At 38.9% G+C, this 21,420-nt stretch overlaps 1 protein-coding gene across 1 annotated transcript in view; it reads right to left on the bottom strand.

Moving 5' to 3' along the window:
- atrnl1 (attractin like 1) overlaps positions 1-21,420 on the bottom strand; it is a 720,322-nt gene that overhangs the window by 147,862 nt on the left and 551,040 nt on the right. Inside the window, exon 27 of the mRNA XM_033033942.1 lies at positions 8,719-8,826. Within this exon, the coding sequence (XP_032889833.1) occupies positions 8,719-8,826 (108 nt within the window). The remainder of the gene's footprint in view (positions 1-8,718; positions 8,827-21,420) is intronic.

Genomic DNA, 21,420 nt, shown 5'->3' with positions numbered 1-21,420 from the left:
ATCTCATAGATGGAGAATCTCAAAAGTTAAAGTGAAATTTAAACGTTTTGGGCCTAGATGTCAATGAAGATGTGATTGTAATCAAGGTTCTATACCCACAACAATGGCAGGTATTTCTGGGAATAATACAGAAGGTGCAGGATCAGTTCATTCCAAAGAGGAAGAAAGATTCCAAGAGGAGTAAGGGGCGACAGTGGCTGACAAGGGACGTCAGCGACAGCATAAAAATAAAAGAGAAGAAGTACAACATAGCAAAGATGAGCAGGAAGCCAGAGGATTGGGTAACATTTAAAGAGCAATAGAAGATAACTAAAAAGGCAATACGGGGCGAAAAGATGAGGTACGAAGGTATGCTAGCCAAGAATATAAAGGAGGATAGTAAAAGCTTCTTTACGTATGTGAAGAGGAAATAATTAGTTAAGACCAAAGTTGGACCCTTGAAGACTGAAAAGGGTGAATTTATTATGGGGAACAAGGAAATGGCAGATGAGTTTGGATCCGTTTTCACTAAGGAGGACACAAACAATCTTCCTGGTGTACCAGCGAGAGGATCTGGGGTGACGGAGGAACTGAAGGAAATCCACATTAGGCAGGAAATGGTGTTGGGTAGATTGATGGGACTGAAGGCTGATAAATCCCCAGGGCCTGACCCCAGGGTCTGCATCCCAGGGTACTTAAGGAGGTGGTTCTAGAAATTGTGGATGCATTGGTGATCATTTTGCAATGTTCTATAGATTCAGGAGCAGTTCCTGGGCATTGGAGGCTAGCTAATGTTATCCCACTTTTTAACAAAGGCGGGAGATAGAAAACAGGGAATTATAGAACAGTTAGCCTGAGATTGGTGGTGGGGAAGATGCTGGAGTCCATCATAAAGGATGAAATAGCAGCACATTTGGATAGCAGTAACAGGATCGGTCCGAGTCAGCATGGATTTACAAAGGGGAAATCTTGCTTGACTAATCTTCTGGACTTTTTTGAGGATGTAACTAGGAAAATGGACACGGGAGAGCCAGTGGATGTAGTGTACCTGAACTTTCAGAAAGCATTTTGATAAGGTCCCACATAGGAGATTAGAGGGCAAAATTAGGGCACATGGTATTGGGGGTAGAGTGCTGACATGGATAGAAAATTGGTTGGCAGACAGGAAACAAAGAGTAGGGATTAACAGGTCCGCAGGCAGTGACTAGTGGGGTACTGCGAGGCTCGGTGCTGGGACCGCAGCTATTTACAATATAAATTAATGATTTAGATGAAGGGATTACAAATAACATTAGCAAATTTGCAGATGACACAAAGCTGGGTGGTATGAACTGTAAGGAGGATGCTATGAGAATGCAGGGTGACTTGGACAGGTTGGGTGAGTGGGCAGATGCATGGCAGATGCAGTTTAATGTGGATAAATATGAGGTCATCCACTTTGGCAGCAAAAACAGGAAGAAAGATTATTATCTAAATGCTGTCAAGTTGGGAAAAGGGGAAGTACAACGGGTTCTGGGGGTCCTTGTTCATCAGTCAATGAAAGTAAGCATGGAAGGTACAGCAGGCAGTGTAGAAAGCGAATGGCATGTTGGCCTTCATAACAAGAGGAGTTGAGTATAGGAGCAAAGAGGTACTTCTGCAGTTGTACAGGGCCCTAGTGAGACCACACCTGGAGTATTGTGTGCAGTTTTGGTCTCCAAATTTGAGGAACGATATTCTTGCCATTGAGGGAGTGCAGCGTAGGTTCACAAGGTTAATTCCCGGGATGGCGGGACTGTCATATGCTGAGAGAATGGAGCGGCTGGGCTTGTATACTCTGGAATTGAAGGATGAGAGGGTATCTTATTGAAACATATAAGATTATTAAGGGTTTGGACACTTATTCTGCTAGAGGCAGGAAACATGTTCCCGATGTTGAGGGAGTCCAGAACCATGGGCCACAGTTGAAGAATAAGGGATAAGCCATTTAGAATGGAGATGAGGAAACATGTTTTCACACAGAGAATTGTGAGTGTGGAATTCTCTGCCTCAGAGGGCGGTGGAGGCTGGTTCTCTGGATACTTTCAAGAGAGAGCTAGATAGGGCTCTTGAAGATTCCGGAGTCAGGGGATATGGGGAGAAGGTAGGAACGGGGTACTGATTGTGGATGATCAGCCATGAAGGGCAGTAAGGACTACTCATGCACCTATTGTCTATTGTCTATAAGGTGCTGGAATTTAAGGTGCAAAAGGACCTCATATAAATGTAGGACTAGACAATGATACAGAATAAGGGAGGGATGTGTATGTTGAAAGTTGAGAAAATTAGTGTTAAGAGTTGCTGGCAGCCTAAACTAACATAGGTCACAAATGGTGCGAGTTACTACATTTAAAAAAAGGCATTGGGGTGAAATTAAATTTACATGGGATAGAAGATGGGCATTATGTAGCAGTAGTTCAGCTGACATGATAAAGGCATTGACAGTGGGTTTCACACCGATTGAACTTGGTGAGATATCTTGCAGGCAGAGATTGATGAAGAGATGTGTCAGAACCTCATCTTGAGATCATAGTCATGAACGGTTGAGATGGTCAGTTTCAGATGGTTGCCGGGGTGATGATTGGGGGTTGTGCAATGATCACAACATTGTCCCAAGTCAATAGCTTCATACATCATTCAGTTACAAATATTTAATTTGCACATTAGTATGTATTTGTTTTTGACACCTGATTTTTCATACCCTTGCCTAACAAAAATAAAAATATGTCACTGTCTTGCAAATTTCAACTGACTTCCTGATTTACTGAAGGATCTTTTTGTGCATCTATTCAGTTTTACGATTTGCTGCAATATATGAGAAACAGGTAAGATCCAATGATAGATTCCTGGGAGAACTGAAAGGAAAGGACTACTAGCTCCCCCCCATCTGAACATGCAAGACAGATGATAATTCAGAACTTCACGTTCTTTTTCACCCATTACTTCACTACTAATTTATTGTAATTCACCATATTGTTTATATACTCCTTAAAATGTTTCAGAATTATATATACTCACATCGTTGCAAGAAACAGAAACATGCCAGATGTGGGACCCAGATTTACAGTGTATTAAGAAAGCAAGGCCATGCATTTTAACTAAGTTCTCATTAGCTTCAACAGCTGGTCATTAGGTTAGTTGAAAGATAGGGAAAAGGCAAAGCGAGACCCGAGGGAAAACCGATTAAGTTATCTTCGCATAAAATCAGTTTGCCAGGGATACCAAGAAGATAAATCATTAAATAATCGTGCCCCATCCTTGAAAATCCCATCAACTTGTGACCTGGTCATGTTGGCTTCATTACTGTCTTAGCCATCAGACGTCTGAGTCTGGATAAGCTTTAAAGAGGGAAGTTTGGAGATAGTTCTTAACCAGATGTTAATTTTCATGACATGTATTCGAGCTCCAAAATAATGTGTAGGATCTTCGATCGTCAGGAACAAAGTACAGAAATTCTACTTTTCAGAGCGCAGAGAGCTTATAAAAATTGGTTTTGGATACGAATAGAGAAAAGTTGATCAAAACAAAAGACGATAAATGGGGGAATGGTTACTGCAGCGTGAAATAGAAGGTGAAAAAACAAATGCTTAAACATTACACTTGATTATTTATGGCCATGGTGTTCAGGAGTTGAAGGAATAAAGCTGTTCACAACTGACTCTATCATTATAACATTAGAATTTGTTTCAAAAATAGTCAGTGAGATGAAAACAAAAATGCTCATTCAGAGACTGGAATTCACTAGCCCTGCTGATAGTCAAGAGTCAAGAGTGTTTTATTGTCATATGTCCCAGATAGGACAATGCAATTCTTACTTGCTGCAGCACAACAGAATATGCAAACATGGTACATAACGGGAGAAAAAAAGAAAAAAGTTCAGTGTGTATTTATACACATAGACACACATACTCAATAAATAAACAAATATAGTGCAATAATAGTAATAGACTGTTGCAGTTCAGAGCTTATTTGTGGTTGTGTTTAATAGCCTGATGGCTGTAGGGAAGAAGCTGTTCCTGAACCTGGATGTTACAGTGTTCAGGCTCCTGTACCTTCTTCCCGATGGTAGTGATGAGATGAGTGTGGCCAGGATGGTTGAGGCAGCGACTTCGATAGATCCCTTCGATGGTGGGGAGGTCAGAGCCGGTGATGGACTGTGACAGTGACAGTCTTTTCCGTTCCTGGACGTTCAAGTTGCCGAACCAGGCCACGATGCAAACAGTCAGTATGCTCTCTACTGTGCACCTGTAGAAATTCAAGAGCATCCTCGTTGACATCCCAAATCTCCGTAGTCTTCTCAGGAAGTAGAGGCGTTGATGTGCCTTCTTCATAATTGCATCAGTGTGCTGGGACCAGGAAAGGTCTTCGGAAATATGTACGCCCAGGAATCAACATTTAATGGGTGTTTTGTTGCATAGTTTTATACTCATCACCCATATGTACTCAAAATAGGAACATATAAACATAGGAACAGAAAATCGCAACTCAGTCCCTCAAACCTGCCCAGCCATTCAATTAGATAATAGTTAATTTGAATTTACAAAAATATGAAGTAAGAGTCCAGAGTAAGCCACTTGGCCCCTTGAGCCTGTTCTGCCATTCCATAAGATCATGGCTGATCTGATTGTAAAATCCCATCTATTCCCAGTAACCTTTCACCCACTTACATTAGAAATTACTTGCATTTGGCCCATAATAAATGGCATCCTCCCCTATCAAAAATGCAAACAAGCAGATTATTCTCATTTAACTTGTATGCCACTATCCATTATCATTTTGAAATAAATTCTTCTTCAGCACTCTCTCCCTATTAAAGTGAGTACAGCATTTGTTTTTTTTAATCCTGCAGTGAATATTAATATGGAGGTACGTCAAGCAATTAGCAGGGCACATGGTACGTTGGCCTTTATTGCAAGAGGATTTAAGTCCAATTGTATGGAAGTTTACTGCAATTATATAGGGGCCAGGTGAGACTTCTTTAGACTGAAGAATGGTCCCAATCCGCAATGTCTTCTGACCATTTCCTCCACAGATGCTGCCTGGCCCATTGCATTACTTTGTGTTTTGCTCAAGATTTCAACATCTGCAGTTCCTTGTGTCTCCTGGAATATCGGGTATTGGACTGGTCACCCAACTCAAGGAAAGTTACATTTGCAAAAGAGGGAATGCACTTCAGCTCATTGGACTGATTCCTAGAATGGCAGGTTTGTCCTTAGGCTCATTGGACTGATTCCTAGAATGGCAGGTTTGTCCTACGAGAAAGCAATAAGCAGGAAGGACCCAGTAGTGAAAAAACTTGACTGAATCAGGCACAATTCTTACAAGTGTAAATGAGGGTAAATGTTGTTTACCAAGTAGAGGTATCTAGAACTAGAGTCACAGACCCAAAATATGGGTCATTCAAACTAAGAGAAGACATTTCCTCTGGTAGGAGGACCAAGAGCTCCCAATAGGATTGTGGAGGCTCAATTTGAACATTTGTTTAAGAAAGAACTGCAGATGCTGGAAAAATCGAAGGTAGACAAAAAAGCTGGAGAAACTCAGCGGGTGAGGCAGCATCTATGGAGCAAAGGAAAAGGCGATGTTTTGGGTCGAGACCCAAACAAAAAAGCTGGAGAAACTCAGCAGGTAAGGCAGCATCTATGGAGCGAAGGAATAGGCGACGTTTCGGGTTCGCTCCATAGATGCTGCCTCACCCGCTGAGTTTCTCCAGCTTTTTTGTTCAGGTCTCGACCCGAAACATCGCCTTTTCCTTTGCTACATAGATGCTTCCTCACCCGCTGAGTTTCTCCAGCTTTTTTATCTACCTTCGATTTTTCCAGCATCTGCAGTTCTTTCCTAAACTCCTTTAAGAGGGAGTTAGATGTGGCCCTTGTGGCTAAGGGGATCAGAGGGTATGGAGAGAAGGCAGGTACGGGATACTGAGTTGGATGATCAGCCATGATCATATTGAATGGCGGTGCAGGCTCGAAGGGCCGAATGGCCTACTCCTGCACCTAATTTCTATGTTTCTATGTTTCTAAACATTTCATCTACTCCACTGCAAAATCTCCTCAAGGTATGTTGACTTTGGAGATGTTCTCCTCCTCTCTCTGAAGACAGTTTGGCAACCTCCTCTCTCACTACACCCCCCCCCCCCCCTCACAGGGCCCTCTGTGATTCTCCTTCCCTCCAACTCTACAACCACATCTTAACAGCACCTCATATTTCGCTTGGGTACGTTACACCCCAGTGGTATGAACATTGCCCTCCAATTTCAGGTAGTCCTTGCTTTCTCCTTCCTTCCCCTCCCCAGCTCTCCCACAATCTACTTTCTCCGCCTCTTCCTTTCTTTTTCCCGCCCCCGCCCCCCCATCCGACGACAGTCTGAAGAAGGGTCTCAACCCGAAACGTCGTCTATTCCTTCGCTCCATAGATGCTGCCTCACCCGCTGTTTCTCTAGCTTTTTTGTCTACCCTCATGGTCAGGACAGAGATTGATAGACATTCAGATATTTAGGGACCAAGGAAGCAGAGTTAGCAAAGGTAAATAGTGTTGAGATAAATGCTTAGCCATAATCTAATTGAATGTTGGAACACCTGGAGGTTTTAAATGGTGTATTCCTGATTCTATTTCTTCTGCCGTGATGTTAAATTCACCGATTTTAGTTCATTAATCAGGGGGTTTTAAATATCTTGTTTTCTTAGCAGTTCCAAAACACATTGCTCCAGAAAAATGTTTTAAGTACACATTTCCAGATATATTTACTACTTGGCCTCTGTTTCTCCCAATTGATGTAACAAAGAAGTAAAATTGTAAATCAGAATAGCATAGAAACATAAAAAATAGGTGCGGGAGTAGGCCATACGACCCTTTGAGCCAGTACTGCCATTCAATATGAACATGGCTGATAATCCAAAATCAGTACCCCCCTCTGGCTTTTTGCCCATCTCCCTTGATTCCATTAGCCCGAAGAGCTAACTCTAACATGTTGCTGCATCATAATTGTCTGGCTATCTGACCTCTACTAATTAGCTTGACATGCATATGATCACCTACAACTTAATGAAAGAAATATTTAGAATGCTGTTGAATTTTGGAAATGTAACATGCTGTGTGACGCATATTAATTCAATAGATGTTCAGAATGTGCAACTGATAAAATGTTCGGTGGTTAAGTAATCCAGTGATTAAATTTAATTAAAATGAATACGTTATTATTAGCCACTATAGCAACAGTACATAAATCCCAACAAGTCTTGATCGTAGAATTTCATGAATCCTCTTAAAAAAGTTTTAAATATTCACACAAATCCATTCGAATTTCTAAACCTGTTTGTCAAGCCTGTGCCTTCCCTGTGACAATCCATCTGATAGACAAGATGACAGAATGCATCCAACTGAGGAATGTGAGTTCAACTGTAAATCTCCCGGGAGTGGAATTTGTTGACTTTGAAACTGACCGTTTGAACTGCATGTTAAAGCTGCAGCACGAATTCCCAATGAATAAACAGGTGCAAAATTACACATTCTTTGAATTCAAAATTCAGCCACTATTTGGTAATAATATTAAAGTTGGTTGAAAACAATGTTATTATACAGTGCCACATACACACTCAATGGAGGACGGAAGTTTAATCTGTTATACGTGCACACGCAATAATTTTAAAAGTCAATTGCCCAGGAATTCATCTCTGACTGTTAACACGGAGTATAATTGTAACAAATGCTTCTCTACTCTTTTTAAAATTGAAATGTAACCAAAATTCCTAAACAGGTAAACTTTGAAGCAACTGCTGTGTTCCACCATATTGTACATTGGTGACCAGGGATGAACTTTTGAGGTAAAGTGATTTATTAAATAATATATTCTTGGACATGATATTTTGCTTTTCGTAGCTACTCAGCTATTCTACAACTGCAAGGTAGCCATTTAAGATAAAGCAGATGAAAATTCAAATTGAATGAAATCAGAATGCAACACAGATACAATGAAAAAGCATACAATTGTATCTCAATGACATCGATAGCAATGAACTAGTGACAAAAATGAAGGATAGATTCAGCATTGTGGAGTTTCAAGCAGACCATTTATTTCAAAAAGCATAGGTCACAGAATTATGGCCACAAAAAAGCTACCTCTGCTCTCTTCCTTTTGAACACTCATCTCTGAACTCACCTTTAAACAACGACTTTTACATTTTAAATTATTGTTCATTGGCTTATTATTTGTTATGTTTTTACCTTACATTTATCAATTAATATTTAAATTAAACAAAGACTGAAGTGTTCTATGGCCATATGTACACACATGCACACTAATGACAAACCTTTTACCCATGTTTTACTGCACAGAAACAATAATGCCTTGAAATAAATAGTTTCATCTGCTCTCTTTTTTGTAAAGTCCCAATAAGTTTAGGCCTTGTGATATTTAACTATATATATTGCTTCTCCGCAAAATGGTGTCCATCATACTTTTTATTGCTTTGCAATCTATTGCACATACATGGGAGTTCTTCAATTGAAAATGCAGTGCCCTTAAAATGAAACTACACCAATGTAACAATACTATATAATGAAACACCACATGCTTATGTAATAATTACACTTATGATATTGGTTCTTCAGCATTAGTGCAGAATTATCCTCAGTTATCACAACATACATGACCCAGGATTTCCATTTTCATCTGGACATGGAAGATAATCAAGCCACAGTTATGGTGTGCATGGTTCTTACCTCTAATGGTCCTCTTTTGATGTGTGTTTGTTCACTTCCAACTTCCAGGGCTACGTCGACGGTTGCAAAAGGTCGACTAGCCATCTGCTGTCTCTCCCGCAGTAGTTGCTGTGAGTGAAAAGATTTAAAAAAAATTATTTCAACAGAAATCAGCAGCATTGAGATTTCAGATATGTTCACTTTAGTGTGACAAAACAAACATATTTGTGACACTCTGAAAACTGATAACCATTTTTCTGAAGAAAAATTGTCAATGTGAACAAATACAAGTTGTTACTGAACGAACTGCCTATTACAATAATGATCCATATCTTAAACTGAAAATTAAATTTAACGATAAAAGAATGAATCTAAACTGTTGCAGCACTGAAGTACATAAAAACCATTTAGACACAGTTGTGAAAACCATATAATTGCCCCAAGTTATATTTTAGGTCTCTGTAGGCAGTTTGGTCTGGTACATAATTATATTTGGAGTGATGTTAAGATAATATCAGTTCAGTTATTCAGATTTCAACCCATAGTTTGAACAAGATCATTATAAAACAACTTATCACAAAGAAATGTCACATTGACTTGCCAGATTGCTGGTAATGCCTGATTTACGGGTCTGGTTTCAATAGGACACTGATCAATCTTTCAGTGGATTTTTTTCCCTGAAGAATTAATTTACAGAAGAAAGCTTCTTTTCATCCAGAATCAATATGAGGCAAGAGTTGAGTTTTACTTTGGAGACTTGTACCACAGGGAATCCGAATTGCGGAAAATCCTTGTAATCATTTTCACTTAATGTGTGAAAAGCTTATGGCAAACATCTAAGAAGCTTGTGACTAAATGCTTTTGAGTTGCCTTAAAAAGGTGCTTTAACATTTTAAAGCTATCTTAAAAGACACTTAATTCCCCCAAGGGACAGAGCTGCTCCTATATTCCTGCAAAATTCACATAATCAAGTAGATCTGGGGAAATCATTAAAGCAAAGAGTAATTATTTAGTAATAAAAAAAAGGAGGCGTTTTCCACAACTGTTTCCTTGAAAATAAAAATAATTGCTGGAATCATGCTTGCGGAAAAGCATAAGACAAACGTCTGACTGGAAATGGGAAGTTCTTCCGTTTTAAGAACTAGAGCTTTCTTTGGTCTAATTAATATTAAGCTTGTATTGACTGCACAGCACTTCTAGAATTAAACAAAAAGATAAATGGTCCAACCATACGATATTTCCAAGAGCACTTCTTGAATTAAACAAAAAGATGAATGGTTGAACCGTTGTGCTATTTTCAAATGCGGCAATTTATTATAATGGGTTTTGTTTTCAGGAAGGGAGGTCAGAAGAGATGTAATTTTGTCCTGTTGTAAATCTCAGTCACAGATATATTTGCCATTCCAATTGCAATGAAAATCAGGTCACTCTAACCCTCTCAATGACTAAAAAGTGAAAGCTGGTGGCATACATTTAGGAAAAAAAGTGGTAAGATTTAAGTACTTTAAACATTGATGTTTTTGACCATCTCCCAAAGTGAAGTAACATTTATATATAATTTAAAAAATGAAGAGCTCAACACTTAATGAAAAGCAATATAACTTTGGTACAAGTGATTATCTTCCTTCAAGTTCCTGTAATAAAGAATTACAATTCCCGTGGTTCACAGCTTTGTAAACTGTAGCCATGAACATTTCAGATCATGATTACAGTTTCATAGTTTTCATTGCTGAGCTTGGGAGTAACAAGCCCCCATACAATGGCTGAATTGGATGTTCACAAGAATTCACCATTCACAAAAAATGAAAGCTTGGATGAACTGGCAAGTTCCAAATTATTATTATTACGGGATAATTGAAAACATGAATTCCAGCGGAAAGTTCACTTTACAACAAAAACTTGCCGTTTTTTAGTATATTTAACAAAGGATCATAGAGAATGTCACTGACATGAAATCAGCCAAACTTGACCTTCAAGCCAAAAAAAACTATAAATTAGGTAGATACCAAAAGCGTACTTGAATATGCTTTAATAAAAATCTCCTCAACAGGATCCTAAAAATTGGAGAGGCATAGAGTTTTAAAGAGATAATTTCAAATCTTGGGCTTGGTTGCCTGAACGTACGACTGCCAAAGTATTGCTGGGTATGAGGATGCATTACAGACCAGGAACTCAGTGTCACAAAGCATGAAAACAGACAATTCAGTACACCACACCCACACCAACTATTGGGCACCCACGCATATTATTTCCATCTTTCAGTACTTCGCCCATAGCCATCTATCTTGGGCAATCCAAGTGCTTGTTTTGACATTTCTAAAATGCTGTCAGCAACTCTATTTCCACCAATCTCTATGCCAATCTATTCCACGTACTCACCACTCCCCTCTTGATCTTTCTTACGTTTTACCCTAAACCTATGTCCCAGAGTTTTATCTACCATCGCTATGGGGATGTTTCCTGCAGTCTCATTGCAGTTGCAAGACAAACATATCTGTAACTGAGCAAAAAGTGATTCATAAGAGAACATAAAAATACCCTATCGATACCTCTCATAATTACTCAATCATATTACTTCTTAACTTCCTTCGCTCTAGGGAAAAAAGACTCAGCCCCACCAGTCTCTCCTCATATCTGAACTTCTCCACCCCAGTCAGCAACCCGGTGAATGGCCTCACTACCCTCTCCAGCACCATTATATTCTTACTTTAGTGTGGTGACCAGAACTGCATGTTATACTCCAGATGAGGTCAGGTCAATGCTTTCAGAGTTGGACTATAACCTCCCTACTTTTGTATGTAATGCCCTGACTAATAAAGGCAAGCATTGCTTATTGCATATACTAGCGTTGTTACAAAACCTACCATCAGCAGCACTACAGATCTGCCACTGCCTATGCATGCGATTCCGGAGGCTTTTTGGGGGGGGGGGGGATTTAATTGCAGGTTTGTATTGGTTGTAGGAGAGGGATTTCCTTGCGCTGCTAGCTGATGAAGAAAAATCGTTCAAGCTTTACTTCCCGGGTTTGAAAAAAAAAATTGCTGGACGATTTAATCTCTGCATTGAAGTTAAACGCGACTTCTAACGCCTTCAACATCACGGATCGCAATATCAGGACAAAACAAAAGGTATGTCGTGTATTTAACAGATTATCTTGATTTTTGGTGTGGCTTCATTTTAATCTTATGATGCGAGAAATGTTATGTAGGCCCACATACGAATCGGCCATGTCTTGCCTGCTGATATGGGCTTAAAGTTTATGGTAACGGCAACATTCCAATCGATCACATTCCAGAAACATTCACTCACAAGATAATCACATTTTTTTTTTTTTGCACAATCATGTCATAAGAACATCTAAATCATCTATATTTTGTGTTATTGTCTATCCATGATCAATATTTTCATACTAAATATCCACAGTACAGTTTTAGTCAGATGTATTGTGCAAAAAATAATGACTTTGATCATCGAGAGTGGATGTTTCTGGATTAATTTATGGGAATTAAACATTAAATTCCTTCCATTTGGCATATAAATTCATGACAAAGTGAGATTTAAAAATCATGTTATATAGTGAATTCTTGTGTGAATGGGATCAGTTTGTTATTTGTTATTTGGATACAGGCTATTTAAAAATGTTAGCCATTTCTTAAGACATGGATAGATGTTTAGGTCTAGTAATTGAATTTAAATGAATTTAATTGATTTGATGAAACTGATAAATATGAATTTTTTGTTGGGTATTTACTATTTGTTTTAGCGTTTAACTTTATCATTTCTACCTTTTTTCCTAAAATTGCAAATAATAACTTGTTTCTGTTAATGCCGTTCAGTGTTTTTTTTCTTCTTTACATTTTAAACAGATGTCTCCGAAGAAGAAATGCAAAATTGTCAATCCAAATTGTCAATCCAGACTGATTTAGACAGCATTCGCAGAGATTATCCGAATTTGGACGACTCCAAATGTGATGATGTACAGGACACTCTTAATGGGAAAGTTGTGGGTAGAACGGCATGTCATGCATGGTTTGAAGAACAAAAACTTGTAGTTTACAATGCAAAGTTGTAAATTGAAAAGTTGAGGAAAAACAATGTGTACAGTTGCTTATCGGTTACAATCTGAGGAGTATGATGATGCTACTGATTATGATATGCCAATGTACCAGCTAGCAACTGATCTTCTCCATAAAGACTTGGTCTTTTGCTAGAAATTGTAATTTCTTTACCTGTCTGTTACGGACTTACAGCATATAATACAATAATATTAAAGTTCTGATCTTGAGAATATCACATTTTTGAATTTTCAAGGCAGTCTGGGTACATGACTATTTCCGTCACAACAGTCAATTTTGTAATTAGCTACAATTAGGTAACTAACTAATTATATGCTTTATTTTCAGGTCATCCAAGTAAGATGTTTCAGAATGCTTCTATCTATAATAACTGAAAATTTCATTCAGTTTTCTTAATTTTTAAGAAAGTTATGGGCTTTTGACTGTCCTTGATCACAGCTTTTGTGTTCAGTCAATGGAAAAGCAATAGGGAACAAGATGCTAATTTCCGAGTATGAAAATGACCATAACTTTTTTTATACTGAAGATATGAAAGTGAATTAGGTATCAAATTACAGTTCATTTTATGCTTTATCTGATGCGATAAATTACAGGCTTGATTTTTTTAATCTCAAAATTTTGTAACATTCCTACATATACCTTCTTAACAATGTTATCTACCTGTGCTGTCACCTTCAAAGGTTTTTGGACTTCTACCCACCAAGGTTCCTCTAATCCTCAGTGCTCCTCACCATCCATGTTGTACATACATAACTCATTGACAGTCCCAAAATGCATCACCTCACATTTATTTGGATTAAACTGTACCTTCCATTTCTCGACCCACTTCACCATCACATTGGCATCACCCTATAGCCCAGAACTGCCCTCCACACTAGCCATTTGGGGAGTGTACCTGTAAGGTTGGTATAGGTTATTGAAAATTTAAGCAAGAGTATCTGAATTTTAATCCGGAGTTTTTAAATGATTGAAGGATACAATGTGGAAATATGGCCAAGTCCATGCCAGCCATCAATCACGGTTCGTATGTTATCCCACTTTTGCACTGAAAAAGTGGAAGTCGTCAGAAAGAATTAAAGGGTTTGAAGCAAGATTCAATGAGGTCAGTGGAGATGCAGCAGGGATTTGGATGTGAAGAATTACAATGTGGAAGTTAGTCAGAGGAGCAATGGAATAGACGAGGCATGGGGGCAATGGAGAAATCATAATTTCAGCCTATGATGGGCTGTGACTGCAAGAAAGAAGGTATTAATGTTGCTTGAGTGGCAGTAGCTATCTTTCTGATGGATCTTGAAGCTAGGTTCAAAGTAGTACAGAGCTTTGATATTGTGAAGAATCTTATTCATCTCAAAACTGGTGAGGCCAGTGGCATCAATGACAAGTTTACTTTGGCGACTGAAGATCAGGTTTCACTCCAAAAATACTTAGAAAAACTTGAGCATATAAATCCAAAATTCTCATTACACACAGAAAATGCATAGGGATAAAATAACAACTAATTTTCACTCATGAACATATCAAAAATCAATAGTCATAATATTTATGAACTTTAGTATGCTGTACTAAGCTCAGCAAGAGACAAGTGTGTACTTTTAAGTTGTACATTTCCAACAGCAGTCTTTTAAAATACATTAATAATGATAACCAAAGTTTGATTGTCAAAGGAGCAAAAGGCCAATTAGGGAATGAAGATTATGCTTTACAAAAGTGGTATGTAAAGATGAAAACCTTATTAATATATTTAAATCATTTTGTATTTCTTGGGTTTTATTTCATCAGATCATCAGATTGCAAATAGTTCATAGTGGCTGTTGTACATTGAGATAATCAATATTAAAGTGGCAGAATAAAATGACACCGATATTAGGGACAAAGTCAGGGAGCTGTGAAAGGAAAGAATTAATTTGAAGTTCATTTATTCCATCGCATCAAGTTAGCCTCAATCATTAACTTGGCTTAATAAGATTTATCCCATTCAAATTCAAAGCAGGAAAAGCTTGACAAAGCTACCATCCAACCAACATGGCAGTCTCAGATGTGCTCAGAGTATAATATGAATAACTGAGCCATTGCAAAACTGTCTGCCAACATAATCTCAACATGACAAGGATTAACATCACAAGTTAAGTATTCACTCACTATGTATAGTGTATATATGCAGTACATTAAACCTATTGTACCTTTAACTTCTAGCTGATAATCTGTTATAAGGCCAATGTTCCACTGCTAATGTGTGTAAGTGGAGGATAGCAACTAAGATATCATGTTGCATAATGTCTTTTGCACTGAACAAATAATACTTGGACCCTAAGTGAACAAGGAATACCCCCACATGAAATAGAATTACTTAAATTGAATGTAAATAATGTGATAGCCACTTAACAAGGCTTCCCATGTCATTTTCCAGGTTTCTAATTTGGTAGCTAGATGTAAAATGAGCATCCCAAGCAAACTGGGAAAATTTATCGGTATGCTCCTTCAGATTGGATGATCTTAAAGGTGCAGATAGCAATTGACTTTGGCATCATTACCGTGCTGTGGGACCAGCCAAACTACATTCAATTAGCAATTTCCAGTATGTTTGACCTTAGTAAGGACTCCACTACAATTTACCTCTCACCACAATAGATCAACAGGAGATGTAATCGTGCTGGTTTTTCACTCTGCGCTTGGACAATAACAGCATGTGTCAACTTGTTGTTCATTGACTACAGCTTGGCATTCAACACCATCATCCCTTCTAAACTTATTATCAAACTCATGGAACTTTGTCTCTGCTCGTCCTTATGCAATTGGATCCTTGACTTCCTCATTAGCAGATCACATTCAGTACAAATTGGCAACAACACATACTCCTCGATCACCATGGGGTTTAATGCAGATAAGTGAGAGGTGTTGCATTTTGGGAAGTTAGACCATAGCAGAACCTTCACAGTGAATGGCAGGGCTCTGGAGAGTGTTGTAGAGCAGAGGGATTTAGGAGTGGAGGTACATAGTTCCCTGAAAATGGCATTACAGGTAGATAGGGTGGCTAAGAAGACTTTTGCTACATTGGCCATCATCAGTCAGGATATTGAGTATAAAAGTTGGGACATTATGTTACAGTTGAACAAGATCATTCTAATGAATAACTTTTGAAACAATTTAACATTTAATACATGTGTTCATTACTGAAATTAGCTGCTTTCTTAATTCAAATGCAATTATCATTTTTTCTCGACTTGCAAGGCAAGGGACGGCTAATTTTTACAAGCCAAATTAATAGTACATAATCTGGTCAAAACATTTAATTCTCGATGAATGTACCAACACGTGAACCAAACACGTTGTTGATGAGAGTTTACATGGGGACTCATCACACTTACAATATGCTTGAGTGGAGCTAACAACCACAGCAGATGGTTGCTTGATCAGTACATTAAAAAAAACACTGGTTATCTGTTAATAATCGTGGATTGCATGGAGGGTGAATTGAAAACCATGACTGTAATTAAATAGGAACTTGCACCACCATAAGATTTTTTTTATCAAGATGAAGATCCAGTTTTAATGGGCACAATCTATACTGCATAGAGTCATAGAGTGATACAGTGTGGAAACAGGCCCTTCGGCCCAACTTGCCCACACCGGCCAACATACTCCAGCTACAATAGTCCCACCTGCCCAAGTTTGGACGATATCCCTCCAAACGAGTACCTGTCTAACTGTTTCTTAAATGTTGGGATAATCCCTGCCTCAAATACCTCCTCTGGCAGCTTGTTCCATACACCCACCACCCTTTGTTTGAAAAAGTACCTTTCAGATTCCTATTAAATCTTTTCTCCTTCACCTTAAACATATGTCCTTTTGTCCTCGATTCGCCTATTCTGAGCTAGAGATTCTGTGCATCAACCCAATCTATTCTCTCATGATTTTATACACTATTAATCATCCACTATGTTCCTCATTCAAATTAACAGTTGAATTCTGAAGGCTGATCTCTCTGGCCTAGAGAGTCTCAGAACTGAGAGTCAGATGCTAAATTATGAAAAGGGCCTTGAACAGTGCAATGAAGTGATGTAGTGCCTATGAAACTATACCAAAGGTAGTTGACAGCAGAAAAAAAAGACACCCCCGGCTTTGCAGGTAGTCAAGGTTTTTCCAATGTTTCTGACTGAAAAAACAATTTGAAAACAATATTAACAAATGTTGAACATTTCCTTTTTAATAAAGAAAGCAGAGGTGAGAAGAAACATCCTCTTCAACAGGGTGATGAATCTTTGGATGTCTCTAGTCAAGAAGGCTAGAGAGTCTCAGTTGCTAAGTTTGTTCATGAGTATATGTTTTGATATTAAAGGAATCAAATGGTATGGGATTAGTATAAGAAAGTACAGCTCTGATATCACACAGTCATAATGTGATTTCACACAGTCATAATCTAGCAGAGGATCTACATTGTGAAGACTAATTGCTGATCATGGACTGCTCCTCCTTCCAATATGGGTACTGCAGATAGGCACAAAATGCTGGAGTAACTCATTGGGTCTGACAGCATCTCTGTAGAAAAGGAATTGATGACTGTTCGGGTTCTCGCAGAGGGAGAGCAGTGAGAGAGGGTGGTTCAGAGTTCGCATCGGACACACAAGGAGAACTCACAGGTGGCATACCTTGAGGAGATTTTGCAGTGGAGCAGACAAAATGTGTTGGAAGGAATTGCACATGCTGGTTCACATTAAAGTTTAACAAAATGTTCCATTGTACCGGCTCGGTGGCACAGCAGTATAGTTGCTGCCTTGCAGCGCTGGAGACCCGGGTTCTTGACAACAATTGACTACTGTTGCTGTCTGTACGGAGTGTGTGCGTTCTCCCCATGACCTGCGTGGGTTTTCTCCAAGATCTTCGGTTTCCTCCCACACTTCAAAGACGTACAGGTTTGTAGGTTAATTGGCTGGGTTTGTATACGGTATCAGTGTAAATTGGCCCAAGTGTGTGTAGGCTTGTGTTAATGTGCAGAGATCGCTGGTTGGTGCGGACTCGGTGGACCGAAGGGCCTGTTTCCACGCTGTATCTCCAAAATAAACTATACAAAATGCTGGAGTAACAGAAGCCTATGACTCACCTGTGTTTTTCTTACTGTTAGGTGATCGCAAATTCCATATATTTGCGAGCCTCAGATTGTAACTGTCAACATCTGAGAGAAAGTGTGTGTCATTCCTAGCTTTTGAAGCAGTGACAATGGAATTTCAAAAACAGATAGAGAATGGGAGGATAGTGGAAGTAAGAAGCGAAGGAAAAGAAACCATGATATGGGAACTGCTCACAAACTGATTTGCTTCAAGGGAGTCATTCAGTGTGGGTGTAAGAACTGAGTAGAAAAGCTAAGGGTGAAATGACACATTATAGTGCACTAAAGATGCCACTCTGGACACTAAATGAATTGACCCAGACGTAGGAAAAAAGTGAGGGAAAGAAAGAAATGTGAGAGGACTGATTGTGGATAGAAAGCAAAGGAAATGTGGGAAAAACATGAAGCATGGAAGAATGGGATAAGGAAACATTGGGCATAAACATATTTTCTTAATCCTGCCAAGCAGTATGTCCAGGATGAAGGAGACAAGTGAAAGCATGATCCTCCTCCACTCAAAACCACTATTCTCCTCACCAACACCACCCTTCCCTGAGAGTAACCATTACAGATCATAGAAACATAGGAACATAGAAAATAAGTGCAGGAGTAGGCCATTCGGCGCTTCGAGCCAGCACCGCCATTCAATATGATCATGGCTGATCATCCAAAATCAGTATCCCGTTAGCCCTCTGAGCTATATATAACTCTGAATACATCCAGTCAATTGGCCTCCACTGCCTTCTGTGGCAGAGAATTCCACAGATTCACAACTGTGAATCCATGTATAAGCGTTGATTATAACTTATGTTTGCTTATTGTTCCCTCCAAAAGGAGTTAGACTGATATTCCCAAGTGTAGTCTTTATCTTGCTACAAAATGAGAGAGGATAACAATTAGGTAGGAAAGGGTGAAGCAAAGGCAGGAAGCAAAAGATCATAATCACAATCACAATAATACTTTATTAGTCAAGTATGTTTTGCAACATACGAGGAATTTAATTTGCCAAGTCAGTCATACAAATAAAAAGCAACAGAACACACAAAATACACTTTAACATAAACATCCACCACAGTGACTCCTCCACATTCCTCATTGTGGTGGAAGGCAAAATAAAGTTCAAATCTCTTCCCTTCTATGCTCTCCCGTGGTCGGGGGCCTCGAGCCCTCTGTTGACGGGATGATCTTGACTCCCTTAGCCGGCGGTTGGGCCCTCCGCATCAGCTCCCGCATCGGGGGGATGTCAGCTCCCCTGCTCAGGTGATCGGACCCCGCGTCGGGGCTGGTTAAGCCTCTGCGTCGTGTGAGCACCCGACTAGCCATCCCGAGACTGCGAGATGTTAAAGTCCGCGGGCAAGGGATCGGCTCCGATGTTAAGTCCACGCACAAGTGGGGCACAAAGTCAGTCCGAGGAAGCCTCCAGCTCCACTGTTAGGCTGCAGAACGCTCGGAGGTGCGACCCGGAAAACAATCGCATCTCCGGCAAGGTAAGAAACAGAAAAAAGGTTTCCCCCGACCCCCTCCCCCTCTCTACGCATAAAACAAACCAGAGAACATTTACACAGACTTTTAACACACACTAAAACATTTTAAAAAGACTGAAAAAAAGACAGACTGTTGGCGGGGCTGCCAATCGTGCGGCGCCTCTGGTGTCAGGGAAGGGAAGCAACAGATATAACAGAAGTCATGAGAAAGTAGAAGCAGCAAAACACCATCACTGACAGGAGGGTGCAAGTGCAACGTGTGGAATTATGTAGTAGATTTCATTACAAAGATAATGGTGACATTCACAATTAACAACAGAAAGTATCTATTCATGTAAGGACTAAATAAAAACTGCATGCTCCACACCCACCTTTCCCATACTTTAACCTTGTCATTCGATAACTGTCCATGACTTAACCTTGGATATGCAATGCTACAGAAGTGATTCTCATTCACTTATTATTTCCCCGATCTTTTTCATTTGTCTTAGTATTTAGTTCAATCAGAAATAAAACTAGCAGCATCCATTTGAACAAAAGAGTGCAGCAAATTGATTGCTTACAACAAAATCTTTGTTGACCTATATTTTAGAAAGACATTGTGCTTACCCTATTTCAGTCAATTTGAAAGGCACCATGTGATTTTTATCTACAAGGGATGGAGTTACAGTACTATATATTGAGTAAGAGACTTAATTATATGAATAATAAATGACCCCTTGCAGTGGGTTAATCAACACCATATTCTATCAACTGAATCCAGAAAGTAAGCTACTTTATTTAACTCACTGTGTTCAGGTAATCATGCCCTTGTTCGCAGCAAAACATATGCAAAGGAATAACATGATGTTTTTGAGCACGTAAAGGTTTTTGATAGCAGGCAGGAGACAAAGATAGATGAACATTGCACAGATGCTCTAAAATGACTTCTTCCACCCTTCTTGCTATAGCAGCCCACCACTACAAAGGGATTTGGGGAACTACTTTTGTGCCATGGCATATTAACCAGGGGCTTATGTTGAGTTTCAGATAAAGTCTTATACAAATAGCGTACTCAATACTGTCCATTGTTTTCCTTTGTCAAGGTTAACAATTAGAATATTTCTCCAGTCTCTTGGTTATTGATTCAGAAATGAGAACGATAACCATATGTGCAATCTGCAGATACATTTCTGTTTAATGATCTATCTTTTGGAAAAATGAGACATCAAAGTCTATTCAAAGCATATGGCAAACCAAAGCATAGTTAAAAGGAAATGGTTGCTTTACAAGATAAGCAAAAACTGATTTATTAGGTTTGCTGTTTTCATGTCTTGACTATTTTTAAAAATTGTGGTTTAAAAATGTAAAAATAACCACCAAGCTGAAAATTGTTCAGTAATATATAAAATAATTAAGCCATTTCACCTGTTACACAATGTTCATAATAAATATTTTCCATGCTGATAAAAGATAAAAATAGATATTAAAAATCCAAACATCTATGTTGGAATTATATAATTCCTAAGAATACCAAGTAATTTTCAGACAGATAAACTTTAAACCTTTTTGAATTATGTTATAATATTTATACTGTATTTATTATAAAATTCAATTTTTCTGTTCAGGTTAAAGTCTCTCCAAGGGAGTTCCTTGTAAGGAATAATCTACCATTTTACCAATTCAATCAAAATACATAATTGGTTTTGCCCAAGCAGATAAGTGTCACCCAGCTGGTTCCCTTGATAAGAACACTTATTACAGATGTGTTGCATTTGTTAACCATCTTCCATGGCAAATCTGTTTTGCGCAACAACATAAATGTACATAAAATACACCTAATATGATGCACGTAGCAAACATCACAAAACCGCCACGTGAAAGTCTTCCAACGTTTCGCACAGCGTGAAGGACAATTCACGACTTCCATCAACTGAGCATCTTAACGAAGCACACCAACATCAGTGAGATATTGATCAGTGTGCCATGCGTCTCTCCTTGAAAACCTACTATTATATATACTTTTGTTAGGGAATTGCTTGGGAAAAGAAAGGGGCCACGCTGAATTGTTCTGATAAAT

Source organism: Amblyraja radiata, chromosome 15 (genome assembly GCF_010909765.2).
Source record: "Amblyraja radiata isolate CabotCenter1 chromosome 15, sAmbRad1.1.pri, whole genome shotgun sequence".
Classification (NCBI taxonomy): Eukaryota; Metazoa; Chordata; class Chondrichthyes; order Rajiformes; family Rajidae; genus Amblyraja; species Amblyraja radiata.
The sequence above is the reverse complement of the archived record's forward strand: the minus strand, read 5'-3'. Positions and strand labels throughout refer to the sequence as shown.